Source organism: Spermophilus citellus (genome assembly GCF_964194105.1).
Source record: "Spermophilus citellus genome assembly, chromosome: 4".
NCBI classification, from domain to species: Eukaryota; Metazoa; Chordata; class Mammalia; order Rodentia; family Sciuridae; genus Spermophilus; species Spermophilus citellus.
In genome coordinates, this window is record NC_138185.1 from 141450902 (window position 1) to 141473249 (window position 22348).

At 40.6% G+C, this 22348-nt stretch overlaps 1 protein-coding gene across 3 annotated transcripts in view; it reads left to right on the plus strand.

Annotated features, from left to right (window-relative positions):
• Nucleotides 1-406: 406 nt before the first annotated feature.
• Nucleotides 407-22348, plus strand: part of MEIS2 (Meis homeobox 2) — a 204934-nt gene continuing 182992 nt past the window's right edge. For 2 of the 3 annotated variants that reach the window (XM_081290224.1, XM_081290222.1), the window contains exons 1-7: nucleotides 407-579; nucleotides 1837-2069; nucleotides 3631-3772; nucleotides 4472-4522; nucleotides 5473-5523; nucleotides 6305-6454; nucleotides 15922-16036. In XM_081290224.1, coding sequence (XP_081146350.1) covers nucleotides 568-579; nucleotides 1837-2069; nucleotides 3631-3772; nucleotides 4472-4522; nucleotides 5473-5523; nucleotides 6305-6454; nucleotides 15922-16036 — 754 coding nt within the window. In that variant the 5' untranslated portion in view covers nucleotides 407-567. Of the gene's footprint in view, nucleotides 580-611; nucleotides 1158-1836; nucleotides 2070-3630; nucleotides 3773-4471; nucleotides 4523-5472; nucleotides 5524-6304; nucleotides 6455-15921; nucleotides 16037-22348 lie in introns of those variants that run through there. The other variant, XM_081290223.1, reaches the window with a different exon arrangement.

The following is a 22348-nucleotide window of genomic DNA, read 5'->3' on the forward strand; positions in this document are numbered from 1 at the left end:
TCTGAAAGATTCCTCCTCTTCATCATCATCAACCATCATTCATTCACTACCTTGACATTCCGGGCTTTGATTGACAGCTGGAGTGGCAAAAAGCCATGAAACACGACAGTTCGGTTACATGTGGGCTGCTGACGGGCGGCTCGTAACCTTCAGTTCGGGGGCTTGACAATTTTTTTTCTTCTTTTTCTTCTTTTTCTTTTCTTTCTTTTTTCTTTTTTTTTTCCAACTGAGAGGAAGAGAAGAGAAAGAGGGGGAAAGGAGGACCGAAGAGGAGGAGGAGGAGGGGTGGGGGGAGGAGGAGGAGGTGGAGGAGGAGGAGGAAGATCAGGAGGAGGAGGAAGAAGAGGAAAAAAGAGAAAAAGAAGAAATATTACAGAAAAAAAAAACTCTTCGTTGTCTTGCCTGGGCTCCCCCCTCCCCTAAAAATAACATATTGGAGAATTGGGAGAAGTCTCCTTGGTTTGGAAAAAAAAAAAAAAAAAGGAATCTTCAGCCTAGATCACTTTCTTATCCGGACTGGGATATTAAATATACGACACATCCAGGAGTTTATTGGAGCGCAGACTGATGGCGCAAAGGGTAGGTTTAAATCTCCAACACTTACCTAGATATAAATCCTCTCCTAAGAGGGGCCTGCCTCGATGCCTCCTCTCCTTTCAAGCTGCTGCTGCTGCTGCTCGCTGCTTGATGATGGCGGCCAGTATTTTAAAAAATAGCAGCAAAATTATTCATCGGCTTCTTTCCCCCCCGTGCCTCTGCGTGTGTGCGAGTGTGTGTGCGTGCGTGTGTGCGTGTCTAGGCGCGCGTGTTCCAGCGCTGTGCGAGCGGGCGGGCGGCGAGTGCGTGTGAGTGGTGTGTGTGTGTGTGTGTGTGTGTGCGTGCGTGTGCAATTGTTACACGCTTTCGCCTCGCTCCAGCTTTTACCCCAGCAGCGCGATTCCCCTGGTTCTCCTGCTGCCGCTGCTGCGCCGCTGCTGCCGCTGCTCCCGCGGCTCGGGGCGGGCGCGGGCTGCGTAGGAGCCGCCGCCGCCGGGGCCGCCGCTGGGGCCGCGCTGCCGCAGCCGCTGCGCCGCCGCCGCCTAGACTAGCCTGGGCTGCTTGTTTTGTCTCTGAAATTGACAAGGACGCAGGGAATCCGCGGCTAAATAATGTTTCTGGTAACTTTCACGTTATTCCTCCCCACCCTCCGCTCCCTGCCCCCGGGGAGGCACTGGCCCTAGTCTTCCCTCGTCCTTGGCGTTCTCGTCCTGATTATTAGCGTTTTTCTTCTCTTTATTTTGTTTCATTTCGCCTTTTGATTTATTGGATCCTCTGGAGGAGGCGAAGGGGGGTTAGGGGTGGGATCCGGGGCTTCCTCCTCACACTAACTCCACTTCTCCCTCGGTTGGCTCACTACGGTTCTGCTGCCTCCGGCGGGAGCGGGGCCTCCCTGCGCCCCTTCAATCCCCGGCCTCGCCGCCTCCTCTCCCTTCTCTAAATGCTGCTCTTGGCTCATACTTTTTCATTTGAGATTTTAAAACATTTCCCCCCACAACTTTCAACTCCGTTGTTTCGACTGGTTTGGTTTCTGTATGTTCAACTTGAGCTCGGTACTTTTCTCCTTTCTGACTTTGTTTTTATTTTTATCCTCTCTCTCTCTCTCTCTCTCTCTCTCTCTCTCTCTCTCTCGCCCTCCCCCCTTTTCTCCCCCCTCCTCTCTCCCCTCTCCCTGTCTCTCTCATCTCTGTCCCATCCCCACTTTTCTGTACGATTCCTTCTCCCTGCTTCTTTTTCTCTTTCCTCCCTCTGTTCTTTCTCCATCCCCTGCACCCCCTCCTCCTTGCCGGGTTCTGACAGTACGATGAGCTGCCCCATTACGGCGGGATGGACGGAGTAGGGGTTCCCGCTTCCATGTACGGAGACCCTCACGCGCCGCGGCCGATTCCCCCGGTTCATCACCTGAACCACGGGCCGCCGCTCCACGCCACGCAGCACTACGGCGCGCACGCCCCGCACCCCAATGTCATGCCGGCCAGCATGGGCTCTGCTGTCAACGACGCCTTGAAGCGAGACAAGGACGCGATCTATGGGTAAACCGACCCCCGGACCCAGCTTACTGTGTGTGAGTGTGAGTGAGAGTGTGTGTTTGTCTTTGTGGGGGGGGCGGGGGATGGACGGCTAAGTGGAGAGTTATTTCTGCATGGGGGTGCTGCCTGACTTAGGAAAGGACAGTGGAGGGAGCCTGCCCTTCTGCCCTTTGAGTCAGAGACCCGGAAGATATAGCTTCCTCCACTCCCACCGCCCGGTCACTCCAAACCCCACAGCCCGGAGTGACTGAGTTCTCAGAACCTTGCTAGGGCCTTCTCCCCAAGGACAAGATTCCTGGGCAAAGGACGCAGGACTAGTTTTTTCAAGCCCCCTAGCAGAGGCCTTGACAAGGGGAAAGTTTCCTGTAGCTGAGGAGCAACTTGATGTGTTTTTCCCTCCTCTTCTGTGTCATACTTGTGGGTCCGGGAGTCACTAAATGCAGCTTGAGCTCAGATCAGGGCTGCTTCTGTCGGCCAGGAAGTTCTAATCACCCACTTCTTAATTCTTTGTAAATAAAGGGGCAGACCTTAAAGTGCAGCGGGGTGGAAGGGACTGCTGCTTGCATAGAGAGGCTCTTGGGGGAAGTAAGGGAGATGGTTGAAAATTATTTTATATTCTGAGAACTCCAGGAGGGGTGGGAATGCAAGGTCCAAATGTGTACAACACGGGCTCTTCCGGCCAAGGGTAGGTGGGGAAGGCGGCGGGATGCCGAGGGGAGGGGACAGTGCGTAAACAGCAACTGAGCCTAAAGCCAGAGGCCGCAAGCATCCCGAAGTGTAGCTAAAGCGCCCAAGGAACACAAAGGGCATACGCGCAAGCACACTTCCAAGTTTTAAAACGCGATTCTTTTATTTTTGTCTGCTGCAATGCTGGGGGAAATGTGGTTTTTGGAAGGAAGCTGTTCGACTTTTAACGTTCCTATTATTTTGGCCCCCACACTCAGGTTTTACTAGAAGTAGAACAAACTAGTTTATAATGCAAGGGGTTAGAAAGATTGGAAGAACATTCTCGAATTTAGGAAATGTCACTCCAGTGTGTATGTAGGTGAAGCCGTCGGCCTTGTTTGGAATGCCCGTTAAAGGTGTGTGTGTGTGTGTGTGTGTGTGTGTGTGTATATATATATATATATATATATATATATATATAATTTTAAAGAGTGATTCTTTCTTGGGAGGTAAAGGTTGGTTAGCAAGAGTTGGTTCGGTGGCCTCTGTAGTGGGGAATGGGTATGGATGAACTCAGGGCTCCAGATTACCCGAGTTTCTTGGATGTTTCAGTACGTTCCAACTGAGGCTGTTTTTATTTGGCGGGCTAAAGTGGCCGGAGACTTCTCGGACCAGATGTGAGAGACTTCTGAGCTGAGGGTAGGGGCCAGGGAGGCTGTTTTTCCTTTCTGTTTCTGGCCCAGGCTCGGCTGACTGAGGAAGGGTTGTAAAGTGTGATGCGTGCCTGTTGTATTAAAGAAGGAATCCAAACCCTCCAAACTTGTTGATTACAGTTCTTGCTCCTTCCCCTCTGCACCCCGTCTCCGTGTGTATGTCTCTGCGTGGCGCTGCCCGTTAGGCACCCGTTGTTTCCTCTGTTAGCTCTGGTCTTTGAGAAGTGCGAGCTGGCGACCTGCACTCCCCGGGAACCCGGAGTGGCCGGCGGAGACGTCTGCTCCTCCGACTCCTTCAACGAGGACATCGCAGTCTTCGCCAAGCAGGTCCAACCTTCTTGACCCGCTCACCCTCCTGCAGCTCTTAACTCTCCCTCCCCTTTCTTTAGACATTTACTTGAAAGAGGAGGAAAAGGCAGGGACACCCGATCTGTTCCTCTGGCCCAGTCGGCACACTACGCCTCCTCCCCATCTCTGAGCCTGGAGGCGAATTGGAAGCGGAGATAAATATGGGTGTTTGTTTTCCCCCCCAGCCAGGAATACAGGGGCTCGACCCTCGAATTAAAGTTGACCTGTTCCTAATCTGGGGCTTGGCTTTTTCCCCTGCCTGCAGCTACTTGAACAAGAATTGGGGAGAGGGGCTGTTAGGGACCTGGGAGTGCCCGGGAGCCAAGGAAGCTGGGCGCCTCTCTGAGTGGTACGCGCGGGGCGCGGAGGTGAGGGAGTGGAGAGCTAAAGCCTCTTGGACCGCTGGACAAGAGGGAACTGCGGCCCCGAGGTCCCTGCTAGCGCACAGTGGTACCAGGTCTCCCTTAATGGAGCCAGGACCAGAAGGGCCTGATTCTTTTTCAGCCGTTCCCACTAATTTAAGGCACCACTTTGCTTCTTGTGTTTTACCCAAGTGCCTCTCCTCTTCTCCGCCACTGCCCTCCACCATCCCCACTCTCACACTTCAGTTTAGTCTGTGACAGGGTTTTTCTTTAAAATGGGATGGTAATTCATGCTGAATTTCCCTGCTTCTTATAGGTTCGCGCCGAAAAGCCACTTTTTTCCTCAAATCCAGAGCTGGACAATTTGGTAAGGCTCTCTGTTTCTTTCTTTTCCCCAGCCTCGCCCCCCTCCCATGACCAGAAACACCCAATTTCTGCTGTAGTTCCAGGGAGTTCAAGCAGAGACCTCTTTTGGAGCTCTGGGGCTACAGGGAGGAAGGGAATAGCTTAGAGCCCCCGCGAGGGAAATGGCGAGCAAGGGGCGGGACGGACGTCAAGGGGGGAGCAAAGCCCACCGAGGCAGAAACCCGGGACGCCGCGCCGAGAACGAGAGCAGGGGATGCTTCCCAGGTCTCGGCCTCGGGAATAAGCTGAGAGAAGTGAGTTATTTCCTCTGTTTGCTGGGGCAGGCGGCCGAGCCCCGGGCGGCTAACCCGAAGGAAGTAACTGCTGGCGCGGTGGAGGGCGGGCTGGGGGTGGGGGCTGGGGGTGAGGGCCAGGCCAGCGCAGGCCACTTTTAGGTACGATTCTTTTGCTAATTTGCACGATTTCAATATTAAAAGTACTTAAATCCGCTTTCAAAGGCCCTGCATCACCATTCATCTTGAGTATTTCCTTCTTTAGTTAGGACGGATTTCACTGGGTATGCGGTTCTAAAAGCTTTTTCTGTCCAGAAAAGCGACCTTTTTTTTTTCTTTTTTACTTTGGCCTGAGGTCGAGGGAGGGGACGGTTAAAAAGGACTCCGGAGGAGAACGAAGGCCTGGCCCGAGAGGAAAAAAAAAAAAAACAGACCTTACAAATAGCACGGTGAACATTAGGGGAAAGATATTAATATTGAGGCTCAGATTGAGGCAAACTCGTACCCCGTGGCCAATGAGGCAGAGATGATCAGTAATCACTTGCTTCTTCTATTTCTTGATGTGTGGGATTTTTCTGACCACCTGCCGGTTTCTTTGCCCCAGTCCAATCCCCACCCCCACCTCCAGGACCACAGTGTCACAAAGCTCTAACTCCATACCCTTAAACTTTCTTTTCAGATGATACAAGCAATACAAGTACTAAGGTTTCATCTTTTGGAGTTAGAAAAGGTAAGCAGGAAATAACCTTTCCCGTTTTGATTTAGCCAATTCCCTCTCCTAGTTGACTGGGATGTTTTCAGCAAACCTGCAGTATGAGGTATTGCACACCTGGAGATTTTGAGCATGTTGCTATGTCCTTCCTTCAAACTGCTCCTCAACCCAGGGGCTCAGAGGATGAGTGAATTAGGACAGCCTTGCTTTTTAAAGTAGCACACACCCCCTTTCCCCCAGGCATTCAGGATTATTCTGAAATGAAGCTGATCATTTGTTACTGGACATTCAGTCTGCTTGTATCTCTATTAACTCAACTCACCATGGGCCCAGAGTTTGCATTAGGTGCAAACAGAGGGAATCATCCTCTCTAGGGTGTCTTTAGATTGCTCTGCAACTCATTCACTTTCTCCTGGAAACATACAAAACTCTTAGCTCATTGAATAGCAAATGTTACTGCTGTCTCTGGTTCCGGTGTTTTAATGTTTTTAAGTTATTATCAAATCAGATTTTCCTCTCTGGTCTCCTAGTCTGAACCCAGTTATTTCTAGTCCTATTTCTTCCTTTCCCTCTCTTTATTGTAACTTGTTGCTCAGGGAAGTCTCTAGAGAATAATATCTGGTGCAACAATTGCTCTATTGTTTCCTCGCTGTCAACTATTACACCCCTTAATTGAGTTAGTTTGGAAGACATCGCATTGTTGCTCTTTCCAAATGTAACTGTGCAACCTGATATTTTTCTTTAAAAATGAAACAAACAACAATATGAGCTGAACCCTCCAGCATGACTCTCCTTGTAGGTCCATGAACTGTGTGATAACTTCTGCCACCGGTACATTAGCTGTTTGAAGGGGAAAATGCCCATAGACCTCGTCATTGATGAACGAGACGGCAGCTCCAAGTCAGACCACGAAGAACTTTCAGGCTCCTCCACAAATCTTGCTGATCATGTAAGTTTGCAAGCCTTTGTCTTTCTTTTAAGGCCACTGGGCACAACATTTTAAAAAACAAACAAACAACAAAAATTTGTTTTAACATCTAACTCCCCTGAGATTTCTTTTTAAAAATGATTTGGTCTCTTTTAGGTCTTATTCTCCCTTTCTCACTACCACTGCCATATCTTTTATCTTTGGAAAGCCAGAAGGGTTAAAAAAAAAAAAAGAACAGAGAATTGATAGAGTGATTTGTTCTCTTAATGTATAAAGTTTCCCTGAATGGGAAACTTGGGTGTTAGCAAATTCTCTTTTTGATATGGTGACCGCTGTCTTTTCTGGTTTCTCAACTCTGTGTAATCAGTGCAGCAGAGATAGAGGCAAGACAGTTAGCTGGACAGGATGGGGAGGGGGGTGTCTGCATGAAAGAATTAGGGACTGAGGGTTGATTTTCTCAGTCTCTCCTAGAGATGACCATTCTGAGAATTATTGGCAATCTTGCACTGCATTAGAAATAAGAGAAAGAGTGAATGAACACATTACAATTCTTAGGGCTTTTGCTCTATAGAAAGTTATTATCAGAATATGGACTTATTGCCAAGTGCCTGAAGCATCTTCATAATAAAAGACAGTAACCTTGATGAACCAATTATTAACAATGTATTACAGAAAGCTAAAGGGAATTATGATTGAGTAACCATGGGTTAGTGGTTGAATTTTAACACTTTAACAGTTGGTGAATGAGGATGGAGAGTATAGTAAGGAATGACTATGTATGTCAAGCCAGGAAAGGAGATTTCTTTCTATTCTCTCTGGTTTTAATCCTATTTTGGAACTGATCTACTGAGTCTGATGCTTTTAAAAAAAAAAAAAGCATATGTAGTGATACTGAAAATCTGAAAAAGAAGCAAAGAGAAGAAAGATTGCAGCTGGTGGGAAAAGCAAGAGTGGCGAGGTTAAAGAGTGGGTGTGAACAGCAGTTTATTTATAGGAACTCAAGCCCTGGGGGTTGGGGGGGGGACAGGGTATCTATACATTTAGCTGAACTCACAAATCTAAATGATACAGGCTGTAATCTGATAACTTTGCGGCTAAAATATTAATTTAACACTCTGTGAGTTGAACAGGCATTGTCTTGAAGGCAATTTGTGACAACCCCAACGCCCCCAACAACAATTCCCAAATGTTAAGAGGAATAAATGAGATGCTTTGAGAATAAGCCTTCCATGAGGTTCTCCTCTCCCCTTCCAAAAGTTTTGAAAATATACAGTTGTAAATATTAACCTTTGTACTATATGGGGACATAGCCTAAGAACAAAAGTGAAAGAGAGAGAGAGGGAGAGAGAGAAATAAGCTTCAGTCTGGGATGTTCAGTTCTTAGACAGAATGAATACTATGGTGTTGAAAGCTCCTGTACCTATCTTCACCCTTACCTGTTTCCAACATGATGGCAGAGGGACTCTTTTGTACATTGAATGTGTCAAGTGAAATCGAAAGGGTGCAGCAGCAGCAGCTATGGAAAGTTTATTTGCTTATCTGTGGATGGACAATATGTGTGGTTGTGGACTATGAGGCATGACATTATCTTAAAAATATTTTTTTCTTATTTGTTTTCATTGCTTTATGTTTCTAAATTTGTATGTATCTATGTTGTGGGGGGGGGGAATAGGAGGTATCTATTTACATGGTTTGTAGAATGAAAGATTGACAGTTCTCTGCAGTTTGTAGCTTTTCTGGTGATATTTTTAGGGGTTCTGAGCACTTGGTTTTCTAGAGCAGTTTCTTGGCAACTGCTTTTCCAGTGGATTTTTGGAGCTGGAGCATGCTGATGTTTACATAGAAGAGATAAGATAAACTCGGCTGTTTGGAGTATTGGTTGATAGACAAGGCTAATTTGTGGAACTATTGTAATATTTAAATATATACTCATGAAAAAAGAAGTTGTACATAAGAGAAGAATGCTTTAATAATTTAACAATCATCATCTTTGGGTAAAAGAGTCAATAGAATCATTTGTTGCTCCTCTCTGAGGCCCCCAATCAAGTAAATATGACAACTGATTTATTTTGAACCCATGAGGGCTTGCCACCTCATTGGGCGTCATAATTTAAAGCCTTTTATTTCCTAGAGATCTGAACTATAACATTTTTTACTTTAGCCCCCTGCTATTTGTTTTGAAATGAAGCAATAATTTGTTCCACCAGCACACTGAGTGGGAAATGGAGAGGTTTGCCACAGACTTGTGTTAATGCAAGACAAGAGGGAAGACCCTGGAGGTTTTTCACCATTTTTGAAACTTTAGGTATATTTTGAAACCATAGGTATATTGATTGTATTAATTTCCAGACTTTACCCAATAGTCCTACAAAGCAAATCCTCATGCTTTTCAGCTGCTCCTGCAAACTCACCCTCCCTCAACCCCCCAGCCACAAAAAAAGTGCACAGAACCACTAACCTGAAAAGTGATATATAGAAGTGGGACATTTTCAGCATGTAAATGTGTCCAATTTGAATCTTCAGGTTTATTTTTTTCATTTGCTTTGATATGCATATTTAATACATTGCCCCAGGCTGGATCTCATTTGGTGAACACTGGTGCAGGGGTGATGATGAGCCACTTCAGAAGGACCCAGACAGCGGGTTGTTTTCTCTGTTTTATCTGTTGCCCACTATTTCTGATCTACTGAGCTTCCTCGTGGTTTTATTTGCACATGAAATGCTGAGAGCATTTCAACTTATTGGCTATGAATAATGACAGCTAAAAAAGAAGCGTAGTTTAATTTGTTGTGTGCCAAGGTTTTTCTTGTGGAGGTGACAGTTTGTGACAGCTGCTTGACACCCCCAAAACACATACACCTCTATCCTTATTAAGTGGTATCAAACTACAATGTGTATGTGTGTGTGTGTGTGTGTGTGTGTGTTTAAGGAAGAAGTGGGCAAGGAGAGAGAGTAAAAGAGAGAAAAAGATTAAGTATGTAATTCAGTGTAGAGGAAAGCAGAGAAAAATGTCAAGGGCAAGATACTAAGTATCCCTATAGGTTTCAATTTTCTTATTAAAGAATTCAAAAATATAAATTAATAAAAGTAAATGGATATAAATATCTTCAAAGCAAGTATTGTCAGAAGACTTTTAAGAATGAATTTTATATACTATTACATGGTAAATCATGGCAATTTCACATTCTATAATGTCATATAAATATTCTGATGTAACAGATGCATTAAAGAAGACAACCATAATAGTCTTCCTTCCATTTCTTACATTCAATGAGGATATTAGGTTTGTTCATTTATTATTAACAACATGATGTGCATAATGATAAGTCTGAAAATAAATAGATAATAAAATGTGCAGCAGTGGTACTGTTTTGTTGTGTTTAGCATATTCTTAATGAATGCTTATATTTTTAATGTTATGTTATACTTTTTTATGCTCACTGTAACATAAAGATAATAGTTACAGGTAGGAAACAACTATTGCACTATTCCTTGGAATACTGAGGGAAAAAATATATGATAGTCAAAGGAAACAAAACTCTTGTTTTCCAGCTGCAGTTCATGTTAAGTTTCCCAGACATTCAGATTAATCATGTTTAAAATAAACATGCCAAGAAAGCTATTTTTCCAAAAAAGCTTCAACTTGAAAATTATTGTGAAGTAATCATGCTTTTCCTAGTCTGTAGTATTTCCAAAAAATAGGTAATAGTCACATTCTGTTTTACATAATTTCAGACCACATGTCTAAAGCAGACTAGTGAAATATATATTCATACTTACATTTAAAGATATTACATATATTTAGATCAAGTTTAGACAAATGAAGTAGACTTGTTGGAAATATATTTTGAGTTAAGTTTTGTTTTCATGAAGTGCATATAGTGATACAATTACATTCCTATTCATAGTTAATGGTCATAAAGAGCTACATTTTATTTTCTTTGAAAGAAATAAGTAGAGAGGGAAGAAATATAATTATCTCTATTAATAATTAATGGCAGGTGCTTTAAAACTGCTCTGATAACATCACTAATAAAAAAATTTTACTTTGATTTCTGTGCTATAATTTAAATGAAGACATACTGGTGTTTTCTTTTGCATTTCTGCATATGTCAAATTTATTTATGTCTATACAGTTTTTTTAAATGGGTTAGGTTAGAGGGGAGAATCACCAGAATCTTGTTCCTGACAGAATACAAGCAAGTCCCTATAGATAAATTCTATTACCTGAAAAATTAGAAGTGAGTGACAATGGGGAGAGGGTTAGTTTTAAGTGGTTGGCCCCTAGAAGATCAAAAGGAAATACCAAGATTTTTTAATAATATTAATACTATGAATGGCATATTTTTATCTTTTAGTTTCTTGTGTTGTACTGTAAGATTAGACATTGTGGAGTGTTATCCAAAGGCTCTGGGGACGGGTTCCCATGAAGTTTGACCTCTGAGCTCTGTCCACCAACTCAAGGAGAAATACCGGGAAAAAGAGCTTTCTGTTATTGTCATTGCTGCATAGTTTCAGGTTGTTGATAGCTTTCTTCTTAATTTCTCATCAAGAGTCATGGTACTATTTAAATCATCTAGGTTGTGCAGTTGGAGTATGTTTTCAATGTAATTGTGATGAAATAATATTAGAAATAGGTACACTTGACAACCACATGGACATTTATTATCAAATTAAAAAACTGATATAATTTGAACTGATTTTCTTGTTTATGTTCATACTAAATGTTCTATAGAATTTACCACCACAGATCAAAATTATTAGAGACATTTTATAATGTGGCATTTTACCAACAATGCAAGACATTTCTGTCTTCTCTAACAGTTGCTTCATTAAATGGAGAAATCATTTGCAAAAGGTACTGGCCACTTTTGTGAGGGTTCCTCACTTATTAATTCCCAGAGCTTAATAAAGAGGTGGAAGTAGAGATGAGGAAGTACACCAGCTCTATTTACATTTTTATAGAGTGAGTCCAGGTTCTTCTGAAAGCACACATAGGTCTCCTGAGTTCTTATGTCAACTTTAAAATAACAAAGTTGAAATTCCAACATTTATTCAAACCATATAATTAATAATTTTAAAAAACTTTATAACCTTGATACTTCAGGATAGGATTTTTCATCTTATTAAAAAATAATTTCTCCAAACTTTTAATGAGGAGTTAAAACATCATAAAGTTAAAGGAAAGAAGTAACTTAGTGTTTATATGATGATACAAGTATAACTTTCCTTTGTTGTTTAAATATATCAAGTCAAATTAGTTTTGCATGCTTCATTTACTGATTAAAATATCTTTCTATGTGTTTATTATTACTCTCTCCCTATGAGCACATAGACTGAATTACATTACTGTTTTCCAAGGTCATATATAATTTTCACTTGATAGTATTTTGTTGAGTGGATTCTAGAAAATCGAATGGTTGTTTTAAAAGTATTTGTAATGATAGAAATAAGAAGTAGAAGTGGATGACTTTAGGGGTTAGTTTGTATAACTTCTAAATTTCAAAGAGCTAAAGGACACAAGTCTAGCAGAAATGCAGTGGGTCACTTGAGGCAGGTCACATGACCTGAGACGGGTAGCACCCTGCATCTTAATTCCAACCTGCTGTCTTCTCTCCTATGCCGCATCTACTGAATGACCTTTTCATTTGGGGTCTAAAATGAGCTTCAGACAGAACTTAATACTTCTCTTGTCTCCTTGAGGCCTAATAAAGTTCATTTCTTCACTTAGTTTTGTGTTTATTGAGAAAAGCTTATACATTTTTTTCCTAGTGACCCCCATGGAAGAACCCTGTGCCATGTGGAATAACTGAAAGAGGGAAATAGGAACAATTTTCCAGGACTTTAATTATTATCCTATAGGTAGGCCCCTTATACAAATGCCATCCTGATTTAAAATGCTGCAATTTCACCATATCTGCAGCCTCAACAAAAGAGGTGCATGTGTGATTTGCTTCCTATGCCCAGAGACTCTTCTCTTCTCAGTGCTCTTTCCTAGATTTAGCAAAATTCAATGATGGTGCTAAATCAATTTTTTTTTTTTAACTTTCAAGGGAGAAAATACTAGCAGAATTGTGTTTTCTAGGGAAAGCTGTGTGTAAATGAGAAACCAAGGAGAGCAGCAGAGCGCTCTCCTGTGGCCCTGCTACTACAAGCTCTGCCCATATTGTCTCCTGCTTTTATATTAATTACAACTTGCATTATCAGCTGTGAGTCTGTAGCCCAGCAAATAGAAAATACTGCCCCTGGAGACTGAGCTCTTGTATCTATTTTCCATCTCCTTCTATTGTACTCCACTCAGTATTCACTGCTTTTCTCCTAGTAACTCTGCTCTTTAACACAATTACCTAAGAGCAAGAAGAGTACCATATTTGACTCCCAATTATTAAGGCCACTGGGAATAGAAACATGCTCCATCCTTGCCCTGGGATGTTTTCATGATACTTTTGGCAGGAGAACAGGACACATATTGTGGAATGAAATACCTGAATACTCACCCACACTGAACACAGAGAGCATTTCTCTTTATTTTTCTACACGTCATGTGTTTTTATGTGCTTTTGTATACATACCCCTTTCGATTTCACGATTCACTCAAATTCTGCATATAGTTTGTCAGAAAGCCAAGCAGTTATTCTTGAAGAATGTAAACTTGGAAACTATATGGGGTGGGGGGGAAAAGAAAGGAGTTGTGATATAAACAAATATTTCAATCTAAGAAAGAAATCTCAGCATATGGGTAATATACTGTGCTGTCCATGTAGGTTACAATTTTTTTATGACCAAGGAGGAACAACTGTGTCTTTATATATGAGGAAATTTCCATGTATAGCTGAATACATATAACTCGAGATAACTCCTCAGCCTCAGCATCCCACAGGCCTCTATCTGTTTTTCCTGCTCTTAGGTTAGATAATTCTCCTATGATTCTCCTTAGTTTGTGTCAGTCCCTCAACGTAGAACTTAATACTTGAGATACTCTTGGAAATAGACTTTTTTAAGAGAATTTTTGAGGAGCAAGGAGAAGAGAGAAGAGGTAGGAGCAGGCTTGATAATGAGTTTAGGAATGTTTGAGGACTTGGCTGAAAACCATAGACCCAACTTATTTAAGGAATCGTTTGCTCTTAATGTAACATTGGTCCATGTGGCTTATCTTTCACCCCTTTCCTTTGGAAAACACCTCCTACATAAAACCATCAAAGGAAATATAACTGAATTGTAAATGAATGAGGCCTAACTATAAAACTTAGCACAAGTTTGGCTGATGAGAACAAACCAGTGTTCCCAGTTGCAGGAAGTACAAATTCTGTACAAATCCTTCCAATAGTTGCAGTGCCTAAACAGAAAGACCTGCTCCAGCTTCATTTGAATGATTATATAATAGCTATTGGATGACATTTGCCTTAAAACATAGTTGAGGTGTTAGTGCCTAATTATTGTAATTTTCATGAGGGGTAAGGAGCTTTTATAGCAGTGGCTTAATAAAAAGCCCGCAGTGCATAAAATTAACATCACTTGCTGTGTACACTGAAAAGTTTAGTTTAGGTGAATGTGTTGTAGTCATTGCATTTTCTAAAAGAAGACTCTTGCCTGTGCTGGTGCAGGAGTAAACCCATGCCATGCCATTCTTTCTCTCTTCTTTTTCATGTCATTTTTCTAGCACTTTATCTGATCCTATCCAGCAAACAGCTGACACAAAGAGGCTGCAAAACTAGGAAAGCCCCTGCACTCTGTCTGCCTTTAAGTTGACACTACTGGAGTGGTTTCTAGCTTAGATAAAAAGAGAGCTCACAGGAGTGACTTTGTCTTCATACAGGCAACAGAGAACTTGGTTTTTATTTTATCCCATTCAATTTCATTCCCTAATCTACTTTCTCTAACATATCTTTATTTTAGAGATCTATACCTGGTCCATATTTATAATCATGAAATTTCTGCTCAAGGTTTTTCACTGTGAATCAATTGCTTGCCTGATGGCAGTGCCAATAGCATTATTTGATATGGATGTTATTAATCCATCGATCTCTGGGTTATTTCATCATCTATCAAAAATGCCAAATGTTAATTTATAATCAGTTTGTAGCAGATCTATAGGGGAAAACTTTCTTTTGTTGTTCCAGATAAAAATGTTTTCTTATTTTGTCTCCCTTTGGTTTCTGGTTTCATCTTGGTAACATTTTATATGCTATATGTACATTATGGAGTTGCTGTTGAGAAAAATGACAAACTGATTCTTTTCTTGATAAACTATACATAATGGCAACATGGCAAGATTATTTTCAGATAGTCAAGAGGTTTTCAAGTTGCCTATTTGCTTATAGGTTTGTCTGAGTCCTTATTTATCAATCCTAGTAAACAGTAGTGGTACATTTTGAGAAACTGATATAAAAAAAAAAAAAAAACTTGTTCCCCATTATGCTCCACCAAAGAACTCACTTGCCAGTAGGTGTTCAGACTTGGTTGCAATTGTCACATACAGGTGACAAGTGCACAGCTCTGGCCTCAAGGCTGCTGTGTTTCATGTGTGGTTCCTGTTCTCCATTTCTGCCAGAGGAAATTCCATCTCTTGCCTGCCTTCATGTGGTGCTGATAAAGTCCTTCCTGTACATTAGAATTCCTGTTTTCCTTTAAGCAACAGCAGGGTATTGGGAATGATCAGGAAAAGGGAGGAGGAACAGGAGAAGAATACACTCGCAAAGTAGCAAGAGCCACAACTCTTGGTTTCCTTGCATGTCCTTTGAAACAAGTAGTTCTTCCAGGAAAAATCACTACATAGTCATTTAAAGCTTCCTTGAAGCTCAAGTGAAAGTCTAACCTAACTCAGATTTGTTTTATTTTTAAATTATTATTTGTGTAAATTAAGCAGAGATCAGTAACTGATTAGGTATTGATGTAGTTATGTCATTGCATCTGTTGGTGAGGTCATGACAATTTCGAGCATTCATACAGGCTATTTTAGGGCAATGCATTTGGAAGATGTAGAGGGCTGTCCTGGACCTTCTTGAGTCTGTGATTTTTTTTTTTTAAGGCAATCATTGAATTTCATAGATGTTACTATTCTGAAGTTTTAGTATCAAAGTATGTTGGAACCTATTTCTTGAAAGAGTTGCCCTAATTAAGCTAATAAAAGTTTTTTTTAAAAAAAAGACTTTTACATTTCTAGGTAGTTTTCTTTTCCTTTTAAAATGAACTTGATTGTGGTTTAAACTTGTATATAATAAAATGCATCCATTTAAAGTGTATATCTATTATTTCTAACAAATATATATGACAGATGTAACCATAAGTCAAGTTCTAGAGTATCTTTCTTCTTTTTTGGACTTATTACTGGAAAGACTGCTCACCATAACATGGCGTGCGTGTATGCCTAGTTCTGCAAATACTAATAAATACACATTTTTGTGTCTCCCTCTCCACCTCTCTTCTTGGTTCCTCACTTATGGCTGAAATGGCAACTGTGGAAAAATTCCTTGGCATCCTGATATCAGAACCCTTCATCCTGGCGAGACCACGACGATGCAACCTCGACCCACTCAGCAGGCACCCCCGGACCCTCCAGTGGGGGCCATGCTTCCCAGAGTGGAGACAACAGCAGTGAGCAAGGTAAAAGGCCAGATGTCTTCTTTGTGCAAAGTAGACAGGACTAAAATAACTTCAGTATTTTGTGATATCCAGTACATCTGTCTCTGTGTAAACAGGAGAGTGGCAGGTTAGGATAATCGGCTACTATTAAGGGAGACAGTATTTCAGTATTTCCTCTTCTTAACTTACTTTACTCGAAAAAAATCAAAGTGAGCTGTTTAATCTTCAAGTAGGCATTACAATAACAATTGATTAGTTCTGCCAATTTTTTTACAAATTTGGTTATCTACACTTTACTCTGGCCAGTGTATGTAACTGGAAGGACAGACCTCTTTACTGCTATAATTTAGTAGTTTGAATTGCACTATAAACAGGATAGTTTGCTTGCAATGTCGACTATATCAGTTCTCTATAATCAAGCAATTATGCCTCTAAAACACACAAAATGAAAAAGTCTGTTCTTCAGAGCTCCAGAAATATTGGCGGACTGTTATGCAGAATCTTATCTTGGAAAGATGAATTTTGAAATTCTTAGATTATTTGTCCCTATTTCCATTCAGCTAACATGGTGACTTTTGTCACAATTCCTAAAAATTAGAATAATCAGAGGGCAAGGGACGTCAACTGCAGATGCCAAGGAAACCTAGTGCAATTTGGAATAAATATTACCATTTTAAACTCACATATTGCACAGAGAGCAATTATATATTGGTAGGGATGACTCTTCTATGGCTAAAATGATAATTTAAAGGAAGATGCGTTATTGAATGTGGGCCAGGAAAGTGTATAGATTTTACTTTTTAATATTTTACATTAGATGGTGTCTGATCTCCTAGGTCTATTTCATCTCTATTATGACTGTGTTTATGGCCACAATATTTAAGCATTAGACAGGCTTCCAAGTAGAGGCCAGTTTAACAGCTTGAGCTGTAGTTATATATGCCATTTCAAGGGGGGTGGTTGATGTAGGGTGGGTGTCTTCCCTCCTCCAAGTTTCTGGCCAGGGATTTGTGATTCCTGGGTTTCTAGGAGAGTCTAGAAAAAAAAAATGTCCTTTCTAGGATGCCTTTTGCTTGTGAGTGGGTCCAAATTAGAATCTACCTCTAAGCAAGTTGCAACTGACATGGAGATGACAAACTGGAAGAACTTGTGAGTTGTGTCTATTTAGGTTTTATATACAGCTTTTAGAGCACCAGTTAGACTATCCATAAAAGAAACTAAATTATAAGGCATTTCGAAGGTAACTTGTGCATAGCTTTCAGTGAATGTGCAATGTAATGACTTGACTGTGGTTCCACACCACAGTGGACTTCTCAGTGTGGTTAAATCCGAAAAGCTTTCTATCACTCCATCCTCCCAACACCAACAACACAAAGGGTGAACCGAATCTATTAATAAAAACAAAATACCCTAAACATTGTACAAAAGAGGGGAAGGGAGAAGCAGACCTAATGGTCTAATAAGGCTATCTTCCAGAGACTTCTTGTGTGTGAGGCTGGCTTTGACCTTTCACTTTGCTCAGGAGCCCAGCGCTTCATTTTTCACATTCTTGCAATTACGTTAACGCTTCAAGCATTTCTGACTCCAAGTCAGCTAGCAACACCAGGCATAACTCAACACTGTGAGCTTTTCCCCTCTCTGTAGATTCATTAACAGGTCACCAAGGTCTCAACTGAAATTTAAAACTGACTGGTTCTGTTGGGTTAGTTGAGTTATGGCAAGAGGGATGGCAGGAAGGGCCAGAGAGAAGAGGAGGCGGGAGAGAGAAGACCCTAGGGTTCCAAGCAGGGAATGGTGACGGCAACAGGCAAGCGCAAAGTTTTATCATTTTGGTTAGTTTTGTTGTGTTGTGTTGGGGTCAGGAAAGAGAAGAGTTCTGAGACTGACACTCTGGGTAGAAACAATTCACGCCAACCTCTGTGCTGTGGGTAGCCGCACCCACTTATCCCATGTTGAAGGATTTGATCCCTGAAGGATTTTTGTTCCTTTAATCATATCTCTGTGGGATTAAAGAATGGACATGGTAGCTTATGTGTATGAGCAGTAGGAAGTCTGTCATTTTCCTGTGTTAAAGTTTGAGAGAAAAAAAGTTCTGATTGCTCTAAGATGGAGAGTAAGCAGGGAGAATTTCCTACCTGGTGTCTGTGCTTAAAACACATGTATAAAGTTTTTCTGGTTTTTTGTTTTGTTCTGTTTGACAGCAGACTCCAAATTTGGAAGGCTAGGTTTAAGTGTGTTTTGTCATACCCATGCCCATATTAATCTTTTAAACATGTTTTCAAGATATTCTGATATTTAGTCTCACCGAATTGTCCAGAGTAGCTTTCAGTGGGCAAGATTAATTATCTGCTTCAGGGCAAAGTCAACAGAGATATTGACTGAAATCGCATATGCTTATCATAGGTTAAATCTTAGGGTTGATGTATAATGGAAAACCTGGGAGAGAAGTTTATGTTCTTTGTATTAAATATATTATAATGTTTCATTGGAAACCAAGTTTAGAAGAGTTTTCTTGCTTATTCAGAATTTATTAGCACAACAGGCATATGGAAAACTGTAAAACGATTCCGTTTCAAAACAAATTATGATAAACAGAAAAAATAGGGATGAATTGTACTAAATACAATGTTTTCATACACATTTTAAATTAAACTTTAATAGCCATATGCTATAAAACAATACATGCATTTATGTTGCTTTATAAATTTTGTGAATATTTTTGCTATAGTGATTCATACAAATCTTTACTTTGAAACTTAAAAATGCCTCATTTTATGACCTGATAGTGAAAGAGCTACAGTTACACAGGTGAAAGGTCACCTTTTCCTCCTCAGTGTTTGTGCAACAAACTGAAAGGAGAAAAAAAAACCCAAATTTTTAAAATACTGTTAAGAAATAAAGTTAGTAAAATATAAAACCTGACTTGACTGTATATTTCCAACAGCACATGCCTAGCAGTAAACTATATAAATATGAACCAGACTTTTCATTCACTCTGATTTCTCTTGCTAAAAGCAGCCAAAGGGAGGGTGTTTGTCTTGTTAGTCACATTAGAATGAGGAAGGAAATCTGGTTTTTCAAGGATAGAATTAGGGTACAGACTTAGGGCTGTGGAGAAGTAACTGGCCCTCTTTGTGTCTGGCTTCCCATCAGTAAAATGGGGCTTGATAATAAGGCTTGGGGTCCCTCATTCTGTACCTGCTGAGTCAAAAGCTGCTTTGTGTTGCATTGTGTATTTTGCCAGAGTAAAGAGTAGGAAGCAGCCCCCTTGTTCCTAGAGCACTTTGAGAGCCTTAGATGAAAGGCACAATATATGTACAAAGTATTATTATTATTGATGGGTTTGTGTAACTCCCATTAACGCTGATGGGAGCTACGCATGTGAATTGGCAAGAGAATAGACCCCTCAGTGTTTAGAGCACATGAAATTTACATTTTTTCCAGTGCTGTAATTGAGATGTTGACAAATTGGAGAATATTGATGAGCCTTTGTTTTAAGTATTTCGTGCCAAGTTTGTTTTATTTTTCCTGGTTTGAACAATGGTATGGGTTCAGCAGCAATGAATAAAAAGGGTAGAGTAAAGATAACTTTGTATTTCAATATTTTGATGTGCCAATATGAAATAAATTGTCTTAGGCAAATGGAATATTGCTGTTTTAATCATTAGCTATGCATGAAAGAAAAATTGATGTTGACATCTTTGCTGTAAAATCGTTGTAATGGGGCCTTCCTTACAATTCATTTTTGTAAAATTCATTTTGTACATTTTGCAGCAATTGAACAATCCCTGCACTGTGAATAGGCAGGATTCCCAGAAATACCGAGACAGTTGGCCCAGTAACTGCTGAGCTCACACTGCACACCACACACACGTTAACCATGCTGTTGCCAGACCCAGTTTAACCTAAATACATTAGCAATCTAGCATCTATGGAGCTCCAGTCTTTCAGGACAGAGGGCTGTCTGAGCCAGCATAGTTCTCCTCTATTCTGCCACCAAACCCCTCCGTCAATGCCCCCATCTATCATTCAGGCAACGAGGCTAGTATTCCATAGCTAGATATTTATTTAGTTATTATACAGTCCTTTAGCAATCATGATATTGAAGTCTACAAATATCCCCTCAGTAGTGGATGTAAGTAGATAAGCAAACATCTAAGATCTTATTGCATTGTGGAGTTTATAGTACATGGTATAGTTATAAGACAGTATTTTTCCCCCACCAAAATATTCTAGTTATATATTTAAGGAAAGAGGGGGGAAAAAAACCCAAAACCTCAAACCCTTTGCTATGGGTCCTGAATGTGTTCTATTGGGATTTCTTACTCAGTCTAGGAAAACTCTGTCAATGGAATGTTTTCATAGTGGCGGCAATCTCTTTAAAATAACCCTAAATACAATATGACAGATGCCATCTGGCATAATCTTTTGCTAGTTGGTTTTAACTTTTATTTTTCCTAGAGCTAGGTTCATCCTAAACTGGTCACTTACTGTTATAATAAACACAATGATATTTTTTCCTTCCTGTCCTAATTGTATCAAAAAATTTTCTGAGACTGTACTTGATAATTAAACATGGTCCCAAAGCTGTTGTTTATGCAATATTAATACTGCATTTTCTTTCTCTTTCACCCCCAAATGAATAAAAAAGAATATCATCTTTAAACTATCAGCAAACACCCCAATAATTTCTGTTGATTTTCTTAGGACTTTTTAGAGTAGTAACTATTAGAAATAAAATTAAACTCTTCTAATAAATAATTGTTTTAGGACCATGGAATGGTGCCCATAAATGCTTAAAAGCTTTCTATAATTGCTGTTAATTTTGAATAATTTCTTTCTATATGTATCAATTTACTTGAAAAACCCGGAGTTCGGATTTCTAGATTTTTTTTTTTTAACTTAGTCATGTAAAGGGATGTCTCCTGATGCCAGTTAGAGTTTAATTTAGAGTAGTAATTAAACTTGAATACTGCCTCATAAACAAAAGATAAACAATAAACCAGCCACGTTCCCTGCTGTTTCATAGCTTTCCTTCCCAGATGTTTTAGCCTGATAATTTTTACACAGTGAACTACCTAACATGGAATTTTGTGGACAGAGGTAGGAAAATGTGTTTTCTTTTTTTCTTTTCTTTTTTTGGTAATCCTTTTTATTCCCCCTCCAAGAAGCAGAATGCAGAAGATTTTCCACTATTGAGATTTTTTTTTAACATTTTGATAAAATAAATACTTAATGTGGTTGTGTTCTAATGATAATTGTAGCTCTTTTTCTCAGGTATTGCTTTGAAAAAAAAAAAAACTAATCTGGTCACGACCATCTTTCACACTTAGTAATAGAAAGAGGAACCTTTTTTTATTTAAGTAAAATCTGGATAATAAGTCAAAGAAAGACCAGCTTGACAACGGAGAACTTTTCTTTTACTCTTCTTCTGCTTCCCGCCCCCACCCTCAACCTGTGTTACTCTGTGGCAGTACTCTTCCTCAGGCTACAAGAGGCTCTCTGTCCAGTTCTGGATCCTTCCACTGTCAGCCATGATCTTTCTAATTGTCAGGTACGAGTCCGCTGCTCAATGCAAGAAGCCATGTTATTTTCACTGGGTGGGGTAATTACTGAAAGCTGAGAATAGCTGCACTAAAGACAGAGGGATACTTTCATGATCCTATTAGCATAAGAGTGGGTAAATTATTCATGCCAAGTGAGGATTCCATGGGGAAAAGTATAGTTAATGCACATAGTTTTTAAATGTATCCCTTTCTGCTCTGAGACTAAATTCTTGTTGGAATCAGTTCTCAGACATTTACGGGAAAGCTCTGGTGGCGTGTTAGATGCAGTTCATCTCTCTCTGTTTGCAGCGCTCTCAATAGAGACCATCTGGCAAAGATCCAAAAGGTGATTAAACAAAATGATCAGCTCTTGTTGCTGTGTTACATGTCCAATACTCTGGATTAAAAAACATGACCCACGACAGTCAGCGAACGTCATGCCGCTCCCCCTTCCCCCTCCCCTCTCGGTATAAGAATTCAGATGGTCCACAAATGTGTGTGCCATCTTTGTGTCCTTATGGCCCATAATCATGAACAGGTTGTGCAAATGGCTCTTTCTGTAGCACTGTCTGTTCCAGCAGCATAGAAGCATTTCATATTAATTGGGTCAGTCTAATATTCATATTGACATGGGGAAAAATTACTAAAATTTATTCTTATAGCAGACAATGAATATGTGTGCTTTCTGCCGAGAGCGAAGTGAAATCTGACAACTGGCTCGTGCGACTGATTAATTTTTCCTGAAACTGAAGAAAATCAAAGCATGGGAAACTGTCATTCTCTGAAA